The sequence below is a fragment of the Papaver somniferum genome, chromosome 1, assembly GCF_003573695.1.
Source record: "Papaver somniferum cultivar HN1 chromosome 1, ASM357369v1, whole genome shotgun sequence".
NCBI lineage: Eukaryota > Viridiplantae > Streptophyta > Magnoliopsida > Ranunculales > Papaveraceae > Papaver > Papaver somniferum.
The window spans coordinates 41,866,812-41,876,945 of NC_039358.1; the positions used below are offsets into that span (position 1 = coordinate 41,866,812).

Genomic DNA, 10,134 nt, shown 5'->3' on the forward strand with positions numbered 1-10,134 from the left:
CGAAATATGATCGACAAAATCAGAGGCATGCTAATAGTCCATTTTGTATCATGCAGTAAACCACATTTATAGAGAGGCCAACCAGAAGGTTGATGCACTAGGAACCGGCGGACATAAGTCAACAAAGATTTTTTTAAAATAATTTTCGGGAATATGTAGACCCTCCTTTTTAAGATTATATGTAATTGATGATTCCACGGGCTGTAACGTGCCCACGCGTAGTCTCTTTTTAGCGTAAATCAATGTAACATACTTCAGAAGATAGAGGAGGGAGGGATTGGATCAAAATTTGAACTTTTTTTAGTGACAATATTGATATTCATCAAATTTTATATGAATTTAGTCGGAAATAAGACACCTAAATTTGTTCCAAGAAAACTGATTAATACATTAATTCTGATATTCTTAGATAAAAGTGTGCAAAAGGAGATAGCTAGATGGAATTGGAAAGCAGTAGGCGGTACATACAGAACAAACAACATTTTAATGCTTAAAAAAAAGAAGAAAAAAAAGAAAAGAAGAAGAATAGACCTTATGAAAAATTAAAATTTTGGGCCCAACAATGTGAGGCTCTAGGCAATAGCATAGCTGGCCTATAAGACGGCTCTGTTTCTATGTTCCAGAAAATCTTAGAAAACATATCAGAAAATGAACAGATGATTCAAATACTTGCTCAGTTTGCCGCATATTCACTTGGCTGCACTCGTAGCAGCCTCTGCAGTTTTCACCCCTACCGCACATTGCGAAACATATGGCTTCAACTACAGTGAAGACAAGTATAGTATGATTAGTTTATTACCAACTGTAAACACACAATGACATACATACCTAGTAAAAGGTGGCCTGGTCTTTATTACCAATTGCGTAAGACATTCAAAACAAGAACCAAGACACGATTTCCGTATCCCTATTTCTTGAATTCAAGTAACTGTTACCTTTGTAAATGAACTACCATAAAGGAAACGTATTTTCTGTTTATGAAAACATATACAAGCAAGCATTCGCTTTGGAAACAGTTGACAGTACCTTGAAGTCTGTCAGATCAGGAACAACATAATTTGGCAATTTCTCATCAACAACAACATATCCACCTGCAGGAAAGTGCACATTCACATTTGTAAATAACTTAACGAAATGAGAAATGGATAGATTGAAATGATTATGAACATTATAAAAGAGTAGAGAAAACTAATGTACCTTTGCGGGTATGGAAACCAGTAGGTTTACAGTTTTTTCCTTTGTAATAATCTTTAGGAGCACGTTTAGAAGAGAGAATAGAAAGAGATGATGTTCTCTTTCTTCTCATTGATCTTCCTAACCCTACCAACAATCCCAATACCATTTTCGATCTTTGGAGAAAGTAATCAAAGGCTTTAGGGGTTTGCAATTTGGTTCAAAGAAGACAACTGTAAAATGAAGAGATGGAGGATACTGTAAAATATCAAGAAAATAATATATGGAACAAATCTAGTCCGCACTCAAGTAGTGAGGACTCCTCTCAGACTGTAGAAAACAATATAAGTACAACAAATACTCTGATCCGTCCTCAAATAAAGAATGTTAGCCACCTATCAACTATGAGGACAGAAGCAATGTCATAAGTACCATGAAATGGTCTCAAAAGAATTTAGAGTTATTTCTTGAGTTTAATAGAGTTGGACTGGAAGTTATAGCAGATGAATGCATAATGAGTGGATGTTACTAGCTATAGCAAAGAGGTAGTCGTGACTACCATTATCATCATTCAAAGACATAAATTTCAAGTTTTACTGTCAGTTAATGATAATTGGTTAGTACTATGTTTTCTAATTAACATCGCTATCCAGCATTATAAGCTATGTAAGACACACATTGACATCCAGAGAAGTAGCTAATGTATAACACAAAGACTCGAAACAATAAGTTCATAGCTAATTACATGGTGAAGGGAACTAAATTACTAAGCTAGTAACATCGTAACAGAACTCAGTTCCAGGGTTATACTAACATTGATATTGTAAATAACAATTTAATGGAGACCAGAACAGAAACCACAAACAACATTCAGCGGCACTAGAATAGAAACAAACCAAACTATAACTTGAGGGAATAATTAAAAGCAAACACGACTTATCCCTTGGCACTAACCATAGTATACCATCTTTTTGTGTCTTCGGATTTCAAGTAACTAAGAGGACAGAAGCAATCTAAGAAACTTGAATTCAGTCTCGAAACAACTTGGAGCCTTTTCTTAAGTTTATACAGAGATGGGCTGGAACTGATAACAGTTGAATGCATAATTAGTGAATATCGCTAGCTATAGCAAAGAAAAGTTGTGACTAGCAATATCATCATTTCAAAAAACATAAATTTTAAGTATTTTACTCACAGTTAAAGGATAATTGGATACAACTACAACACCAGCATTATAAGCTCCGTAAAACCCACACGAACAGCAAGTATAAGTAGCTAACGGATAACACAGAGATTCAAAACAATAACCTGATAGATAATTACCTGGTGTGAGTACTTATTAACATTAAGCTACTAACATAAAAACCAAACCTAATTCTAACATCGAAACCAGAAATAACATTTAGGAGACTAGAATCAAAACCATGAACAACATTCAGTGGAGACTAGAACAGAAACAAACCCAAATTGTTACTTGAGGGAATAATCAAAAGCAACCACAACTGATCCTTTGGCACTAACCATAGTATACCATCTTTTCGGTGTGTTTCAGATTTCAAGTAAAATCAGAAACACCCATTTTGGTAAAAAGTAATACAAAGCCAACGATTCATGTCGCTGATCTAAGCTAACTAGAAAACATTGAATTTTTTCAAGAGTTAAATTGTGTTTTGGTTGGAACATTCTGTCGAACATGTAAACAACATTATATTTAATCTCCAGTGTTTATACTGCAGTGGGTATAAAATGCTCTTTAGCTGAGTAAGCTAACCTAGTTTTAGGGCTTGGGAATGTTATAAAAATGCTCTTTAGCTGAATAATCTAATTTTCAGAAAATATGAAACCATAAACAACGTTCAAATAAAACTATAGAATCGAAACAAACCATGGAGATAAATTACTGGAACTAAGTGGAGAAAAGAAACCAAAATGTTACCTCTGTGAGAAAAATCGACGAAATCTTCCAGTGGAGAAGTGAGGAATTTTTTTGATTCAGTACGAGACGGCGTTAGTATTGGGGACAAAGATAGTAGCCCCTATCTAGATAGTGGAAGTGATAAAAGCAGACCCCCTAATTAGGGATGGTGGTTTTATACAGGTGTTGCACTCACAGCATGTTTGACCCAGAGATCTGACTATCTGAGTCAATTCCTAACTCAGACATAACCCGAGATTCGACCTGTTCGAGTCAGATAACAAAATGTCCCTGAGTCCTGACTCACATGACCAAGACAAGAAATTACTGATTTGCACATTTTTCAGTCAGAGGGGTTAGATCTGACTCAAAAAAACAAACATGTTGAGTCAGACCAAGATGAGTCCGGTGATTTCAGTCGGATTAAGTGATTCAAATCCATAGAAGAAAAGTAACATGGTGTCAATCTTGCCTTAATGGCGCCCAGAGGGCAGAGGCTTTCGGCTTACACTGTTAAGTGAATGGAAATGGGGAATCTCCTTTAGAAAATAAATAGTCTTTCTTGTAGATGGATGGATATTTTAAGAGATTTTAGTTCTACAAATATTTTGATCTGAATGTCACAAGAAAATTGTTGTGTTTACTGTAATCTGACTAAATTAATTAATACAATAAATTATAGAAATTAAAAAGGGGGAAAGGAAACATGAGTATGATAGATGCAGTCCCTCCCTCCCACAGTATGTGGCCCTGGGCAGTTCTGCTTAGTTCCGGTCCTTGGAACAACAAATGACACTTCTGCAGGAACACAGAGTAGGACTTCAACAGCTTTGCAGAAAGAACAAGAACCTCCACAGATATAGCTACACTTTTACAAATTTATCTGGTCAGAGTAAGAGGATATCCTCTCTTTTAAGACTGCCATGATACTTTTAGTGTCACTTTGCATTATGACTCTCCCATTTTCCATATAGACTGCACCATCCGCAAACTCAAGCTCTTCTAATCGATGGGTTACCCACAATGCTGTTACATCACCGCCTAAACAGTTCTTAACTGCCTTTATCACTCCCATCTGCTCCACAACATAGATCGATTTATATTAACTGAAAGCTATAGGGAGAAAAGTTTCAGATAAAACAAGTTGGTGCAGTTCAAGAGCATATATTATATAGTCAATACTTTAAAACCATGTTAGCCGTTTAGCGATGATAAGATATGACAAGAGTTATATATCTTTCGTAGGTATGTCGCCTTCAACTGCAGACAATGTATAGTAACTTGGATAGTGTAATAATTAGGTCAAATTTCATGCTGATGATATATACTAGTTACAAGAGGCAGGGCAATACAATTATTAACTGAAAGAACTGATGAATAAACATTAGGATGCCAATGAAGGCGGTAATCGGTAGACTGCCGATCTCAGTAGAATGAAATGGAAAGAATACCTGATCACTTTCATCTAAAAATGTTGTAAGCTCATCCAGTAATAACACTTCACATGTTTCAGCTAGAGCCCCGGCAATAGCCACCCTTTGTTTCTGTCCACCACTAAGCGTTTGAACTGGTCTCTGGCAGGTTCAACAGGGAGACAAGATATCACTAACCATTTTCTTTTTCCAGACAGCAAATATTTAAACTTTTACGTATTACCAATTCCCCAAGTTTTACCTGGATGTAGTCCGACATCCCCACTGCATCTAATGCCTTTTCAACCCTGGATTTAACTTCATCCTGAGTAAGATCAAATTTTCCAAGACCAAATGCAACATCTGCTTCAACTGTGGGCATCACAACCTACAGGAAATACAGTACAAATGCAATGAGTAATTTGGTATAGCAGATCAGTCTTCTGCCCAGGTAGAGATCAACCAGATGATCCTGCGGCTTGATATATCAATCATACGAGACAAGTCACCCTTAAAAGGCAGAGGTACAAGTATGAGCTGTACGACAACCTTTAAGCTTGTCTACTAGAGTAATTCACACAACTCAGCTGGTAAAGGTTTCTATCTCTAAAGATAGGTTTCTAAAATGGTTACTTTTATCAACTTGACATCAAAATATCTGCTAGACGGTCGATCAATAAATGATTGAATCACTTGCTTATGCTGCCAACCATAGTCTCACGGTGTTAATTTATTGAACAACCATCTCAGAACTTGAGTAATCACCAAATCGCCAAACTGCCAAAGTATTCATTAGTCTAATATGAATTCAAGAGGACCAACAAAGATCGTTCTGTATGATCCTTGAACAAAATGTTCAACTCCTTTTTCACGAACAAATTAGCTTTAGAAAAGAAACTGAAAGTTCCATAACAAGAAACTGAAAGGTTCATAACAAGTAGATATCAATTAAGAACAGATCCACCATTAAACCTTAAGATGTTCATACCTGGTGATCGGGGTTCTGGAAAACGAAGCTCTTAGGCCTTTTAACATACATGTTCCCCTGAGTTGGATTCAGTAACCCAGCCAATACCTAAACTACATTTCAAGTATTCAAACTCATCAATGATCAATACTAAAACTACCCCATTTTCAAATAAACTCAAGAAGACCTAAGAAAAACTCATATTTTAACCTAATTCAAGTGAACGGTACCTTTAAAAGGGTAGATTTTCCACAACCATTAGGTCCAAGAAGCATCCATAACTGACCAGAAGGTATTGTAATAGAACAATCTTGTAAAATTGGGACATTTTTTCCTTGCTTTGTTGTAATTGAATAACTTAAATTTCTTCCTTCAATTGCATAATTTGGACTCGTAACCACGTTATTCCTATTCAAAATTTACAAGATTAGAAGTCAAAATTAGGTTTATAAAAAAGAAATTTGATAAGAAAAATTGGGTTTTTATTGGTTACCTTGTGGTGGTGCATTGAAGAGGAGGGACATGAAACGTAGAGGCGCGAATAAGAGATGAATTCATCATCGAGTGAATACTGAAGTTCTTCACTGGAACTACAGAGCTTCTAGACGGTGTAATAACTGGAGATGAAATTTCTGAATTTCTATTGAGGCGATTAGGCCTTCAACACGGTGACTTGTGCGTTTCCACATTCCAACATTTGGACTCCGTGGCATACCATGCCGGGCACCAGAATCGAGAACGGTATGCCCCTGCTCAAAAAAAAAAAACTAAAAACAAAAAACCCCAAGAGTTTTTATTAACCAGTTTAGAACCGCAACAAGTTCAAGATAATCCGATAAACATTAGAACTGGACCAGATAAAAGTCAAGTGCCTAGAAGACTATCTTTCTCTTCTTCTCCGTATGTGGATGCTAATGAACATCTATCTCCTTCTCCTTTAGGGGAATCCATAGCGTCTTCTTCAATTGCATTGCATGTTCAATCTCCGGTTATCAACATTTCATCATTGCATTCGAACATTGCATCTCCATTAACTCAACCCAAATCGGCATTCTCTATCTCTGTACCAGATTTCTTATCTTCTTCTTCAGAAGAACTGAGAATTTTGGTCTCTAGTGCCGATAACATGCATTCATTTAATCAATATGGCTCCAATCTCAAAGAACAGAAGCAATCAATGGATGATCCTATTCCAATCCCTTTTTCTCTTGATTCCCCATCAGTGCCTAATGTCGAAAACCATGTAACCCTAAAATTTGAACTTATTTCATTTACAATATGTTTTTTCCTTTGATTGATTGATATCCTCTACCTAGTTTGTTGTTAATTTAGAGAATTGATAATTGATTTAGCATTGGAAAACTTTGTCACTCTTAGGTCCACATTTTCACCCAATTACTTAGAATTTCTAATTTTTCCTTAATTTAGATAAAAATAATCATCTTCTGTTTGTTGACCATGAAAATTATTGCTTGGAATGTCCAAGGGTGTGGAAACCCTTTCACACTAAATCACCTAAATCAATTAATAAGTAAGGATAGACCAGAAATCATCTTCTTATCTGAAACTAAATCTAAAAGATACTTAGTGAAAAGTATCCTTAATGACTTCCCTAATACTCATATAGTTGATCCAATTGGAGCAGCAGGAGGGCTAGCTATAGGATGGGTTGATGGTTTCTCATTTGAAATTGTGCAGTGGAATCTAAACATGATAAATATCATAGTTCAAACCAATACAAACTTTATTCCTTGGCTTCTAACTTGCTTCTATGGTAGTCCTTATCCATCTAATAGAAATGAAGCATGGGACTTCATCTCTGAATAGCTAATCAGGTCAATAGAAATTCCATGCCTTGGATTTTACTTGGTGATCTCAACAAGATTTTTAGTCAGGAAGACAAACTAGGAGGATTACCCTTCAAAAATTCTGATAGTGACTATTACCAAAATATTCTAAATTTAGCAGGACTCCATGATATTGGCTTCAAAAGTTATGATTATACTTGGAACAATCATAGGTAATCTACAACTAACATTTAAGAGAGGCTAGATACGGCAGTTGCTAATCTAGAATGGAGTGATAAATTCCAAAATGCAGAATTATCTCATCTTGTGGTAGTAGGATATGATCATTGTCATATTGCTCTAAATTTAGACACTACATTTACTAAAACCCTTCACACTTTTAAGTTTTATGATACATGAAAAAAGGATATCTCTTGTGTTCAAACCATTAAAGAGTCATGGAACCATGTAATCAATGGATATCCTACAACTTCTCTAATCTTGAACCTCAAGAATGTACAAACTAATTTAGATTACTGGAGAAAGCATGTTTTTGGCTTACCCTCTAAACAAATTAAACAATTACTTTCCCAAATAGATAATCTTAACAAAGCTAACTTTATTTATCAAAAGGAAAACAAAATTAAAGAAAAACTTTCCCAATTAGAAAGCTTATATGCAACTCAAGAAGCCGTAGCTAAACAACAATCTAGAGACAACTTAGTTCAGTTAGGTGAGAAAAATACTAAATTTTTCCACACTAAAACCCTGAAAAGAAGAAAATGGAACACTATTGAGTGTCTTAAAAGGAAGGACAATGTGCTTTCCTTTAAGAGAGAAGAAATACAGGAGTCCTTAATGGACTATTTCTCCTCTCTTTTTTCTTCCCCTTCTCCTCCTCATGACCCCAATTCTTTAATTTTCCAAAATATAAGCCCCTGTATTAATTCTGACATGAACTCTACTCTTAACTCCGTCCCCTCAGTTGAGGAGATATGGCAAGTTATAAAGAAATTAAAACCCAATAAGTCCCCTGGCCCAGATGGCTTCCCAATTAGTTTTTTCAAACTTAACTGGGAAACTGTGGGTGATAAAGTTGTTTCTTCTATTCAAGAATTCTTTGAAACTGGTACTTCAAATCCAGAACTAAATAAAACTTTCCTCTTCTTAATCCCTAAATCTAGACACCCTAATCCTAGTGGCTTCAGACCAATAGGTCTTTGTAACACTATTTACAAAATAATAGCCAAAATTCTATCGAACAGAATGAAACCCTTTCTAAACTCCTTAATTTCCCCATTTCAAGCAGCCTTCTTATCAAAAAGACAAATCTCTGACAATATAATCATTGCTCAAGAGATAATTCACTCTTTTAAAAAGAAGAATGTCAAGCATGATGGAATGGGTACTAAGATTGACATGTCAAACGAATTTGATAGAATAGACTGGAACTTCTTAATGTCATCTATGAAAGCATTTGGTTTCGATGATAACTTTTGTAATCTCATCTACCAATGTATTTCTACCTCTTCTATTGTTGTTTTGCTAAATGGAATCCCAAAGGAATATTTTAGACCTTCCAGGGGACTTAGAAAAGGAGATCCCCTGTCTCCATACTTATTCATCATTTATATGGAAATCTTTTCCAGAATGCTGCTAGAAGGAGAAGAGAAGAAGCTAATAAATGGTGTCAAAGTAACCCCAAAGAACAATCTAATTTCTCATCTTTTCTTTGCAGATAACTACCTGTTGTTTATTACAGCTGACTTGAAGGAATGTCACAATATTCTGTCTATTATAGACTCTTTTGGCAAAGCCTCGGGGATAAATTATAAACTTTGAGAAATCTGGAATCTTCTTTAGTAAAAAAGTGCAACCTAAACATCAAAGAATGATAAGTAAAATTCTAAAAATAAAGAAAATTAATCCTCTTGACTCTTACTTAGAAACACCTCTGTTTATCACTAAAGCAAAAATTAAATTGTTTGAAGACTTAGTTGCAAAGATGGAAACTAAAATAAAAATCTGGATGGGCAAATTACTTGCTCAAACAAGCAAACTTGTTCTCAATAAAGCAATTCTGGCTAGTATGGCTAGCTACCAAATGAGTTGCTTCATCTCACCCAAAAAAAAATACTAATAAAATAGATGCACTCCAAAGAGATTTTTGGTGGGGTAAAGAAACTAACTATAAATGTTATTACCCCAGATCATACTCTTTTCTGTGTAAACCTAAACATAAAGGGGGGTAGGTCTAAGAAATGCACATAAGTTTAACTTGGCCATGATAGCTAAACTAGCCTGGAGACTCTTATCAGAACCTAATGCACTGTGGGTTTCTCAATTGAAACCAAGATACTTTAGACATACTTCTCCCTTTAGAGCCAAAAAACCTACCAGTAGTTCTTGGATCTGGAGATGTATTTTTAAATCTTGGATCTGGAGATGTATTTTTAAAGGTATAACATTAGTTGAACAAAATAGCATATGGGAAATAGGGGATGGTAAAAAAACTAGTATTTGGGATGACAATTGGATCCCTAATTTAGAAAACAATCTTAGTAACTGGAAATCAACAACTAACAACCATTTAACACTTGTGGAAGATCTTATGGATCCCATCACAAAGAAGTGGAATAATACTCTAATTTTTGGAATTTCCCCGATCATGTAGCTGAAAAGATTATAAATACTAGAATAGCAAAAGGTAAACATGATACTTTGAGGTGGCTTCTTACAAAATCTGGGAATTTCTCTGTTAAATCTATGTATAACAAACTAAATGAGAAGACCATGAACCACTACAATCTAGGACAACCATACTCTTTCTGGAAAAAAACTCTAGAACCTAGATATATCTGACAGAATAAAATTTTTTGC

At 35.2% G+C, this 10,134-nt stretch overlaps 2 protein-coding genes across 4 annotated transcripts; both read right to left on the reverse strand.

Moving 5' to 3' along the window:
- Window positions 1-371: 371 nt before the first annotated feature.
- LOC113328171 (39S ribosomal protein L41-A, mitochondrial-like) lies at window positions 372-3,227 on the reverse strand. 3 transcript variants are annotated; one of them, XM_026575270.1, is made up of 5 exons: window positions 3,110-3,227; window positions 2,369-2,481; window positions 1,198-1,406; window positions 1,027-1,091; window positions 372-761 (listed from the first exon to the last, which is right to left on the reverse strand). In XM_026575270.1, the coding sequence occupies exons 3-5, from the start codon at window positions 1,340-1,342 to the stop codon at window positions 690-692; spliced, it is 282 nt and encodes a 93-aa protein (XP_026431055.1). In that variant the 5' UTR covers window positions 1,343-1,406; window positions 2,369-2,481; window positions 3,110-3,227; the 3' UTR covers window positions 372-689. The 3 variants fall into 3 exon arrangements, with proteins under 3 accessions (XP_026431055.1, XP_026431048.1, XP_026431063.1); XM_026575263.1 differs by lacking the exon at window positions 2,369-2,481; XM_026575278.1 differs by lacking the exons at window positions 2,369-2,481; window positions 3,110-3,227 and adding an exon at window positions 2,128-2,257.
- A 456-nt stretch (window positions 3,228-3,683) lies between these two features.
- On the reverse strand, window positions 3,684-6,228 carry LOC113284177 (ABC transporter I family member 10-like). The gene is made up of 6 exons (XM_026533592.1): window positions 5,961-6,228; window positions 5,698-5,875; window positions 5,489-5,575; window positions 4,763-4,888; window positions 4,540-4,662; window positions 3,684-4,163 (listed from the first exon to the last, which is right to left on the reverse strand). The coding sequence occupies exons 1-6, from the start codon at window positions 6,026-6,028 to the stop codon at window positions 3,960-3,962; spliced, it is 786 nt and encodes a 261-aa protein (XP_026389377.1). The 5' UTR covers window positions 6,029-6,228; the 3' UTR covers window positions 3,684-3,959.
- Between the last annotated feature and the right edge of the window lie 3,906 nt (window positions 6,229-10,134).

What these genes read in the sequence shown, in the direction of transcription:
- LOC113328171 (XM_026575263.1), bottom strand. Translation starts at nt 1,342, where the DNA reads ATGGTATTGGGATTGTTGGTAGGGTTAGGAAGATCAATGAGAAGAAAG. An exon ending in TGGTTTCCATACCCGCAAAG is followed by an intron (nt 1,092 to 1,197) that starts GTACATTAGTTT and finishes ACTTTCCTGCAG; the next exon opens with GTGGATATGTTGTTGTTGAT. An exon ending in CTGATCTGACAGACTTCAAG is followed by an intron (nt 762 to 1,026) that starts GTACTGTCAACT and finishes TCTTCACTGTAG; the next exon opens with TTGAAGCCATATGTTTCGCA.
- LOC113284177 (XM_026533592.1), bottom strand. Translation starts at nt 6,028, where the DNA reads ATGATGAATTCATCTCTTATTCGCGCCTCTACGTTTCATGTCCCTCCT. An exon ending in GGATGTCGGACTACATCCAG is followed by an intron (nt 4,663 to 4,762) that starts GTAAAACTTGGG and finishes TGAACCTGCCAG; the next exon opens with AGACCAGTTCAAACGCTTAG. An exon ending in TTTTAGATGAAAGTGATCAG is followed by an intron (nt 4,164 to 4,539) that starts GTATTCTTTCCA and finishes GTTGTGGAGCAG; the next exon opens with ATGGGAGTGATAAAGGCAGT.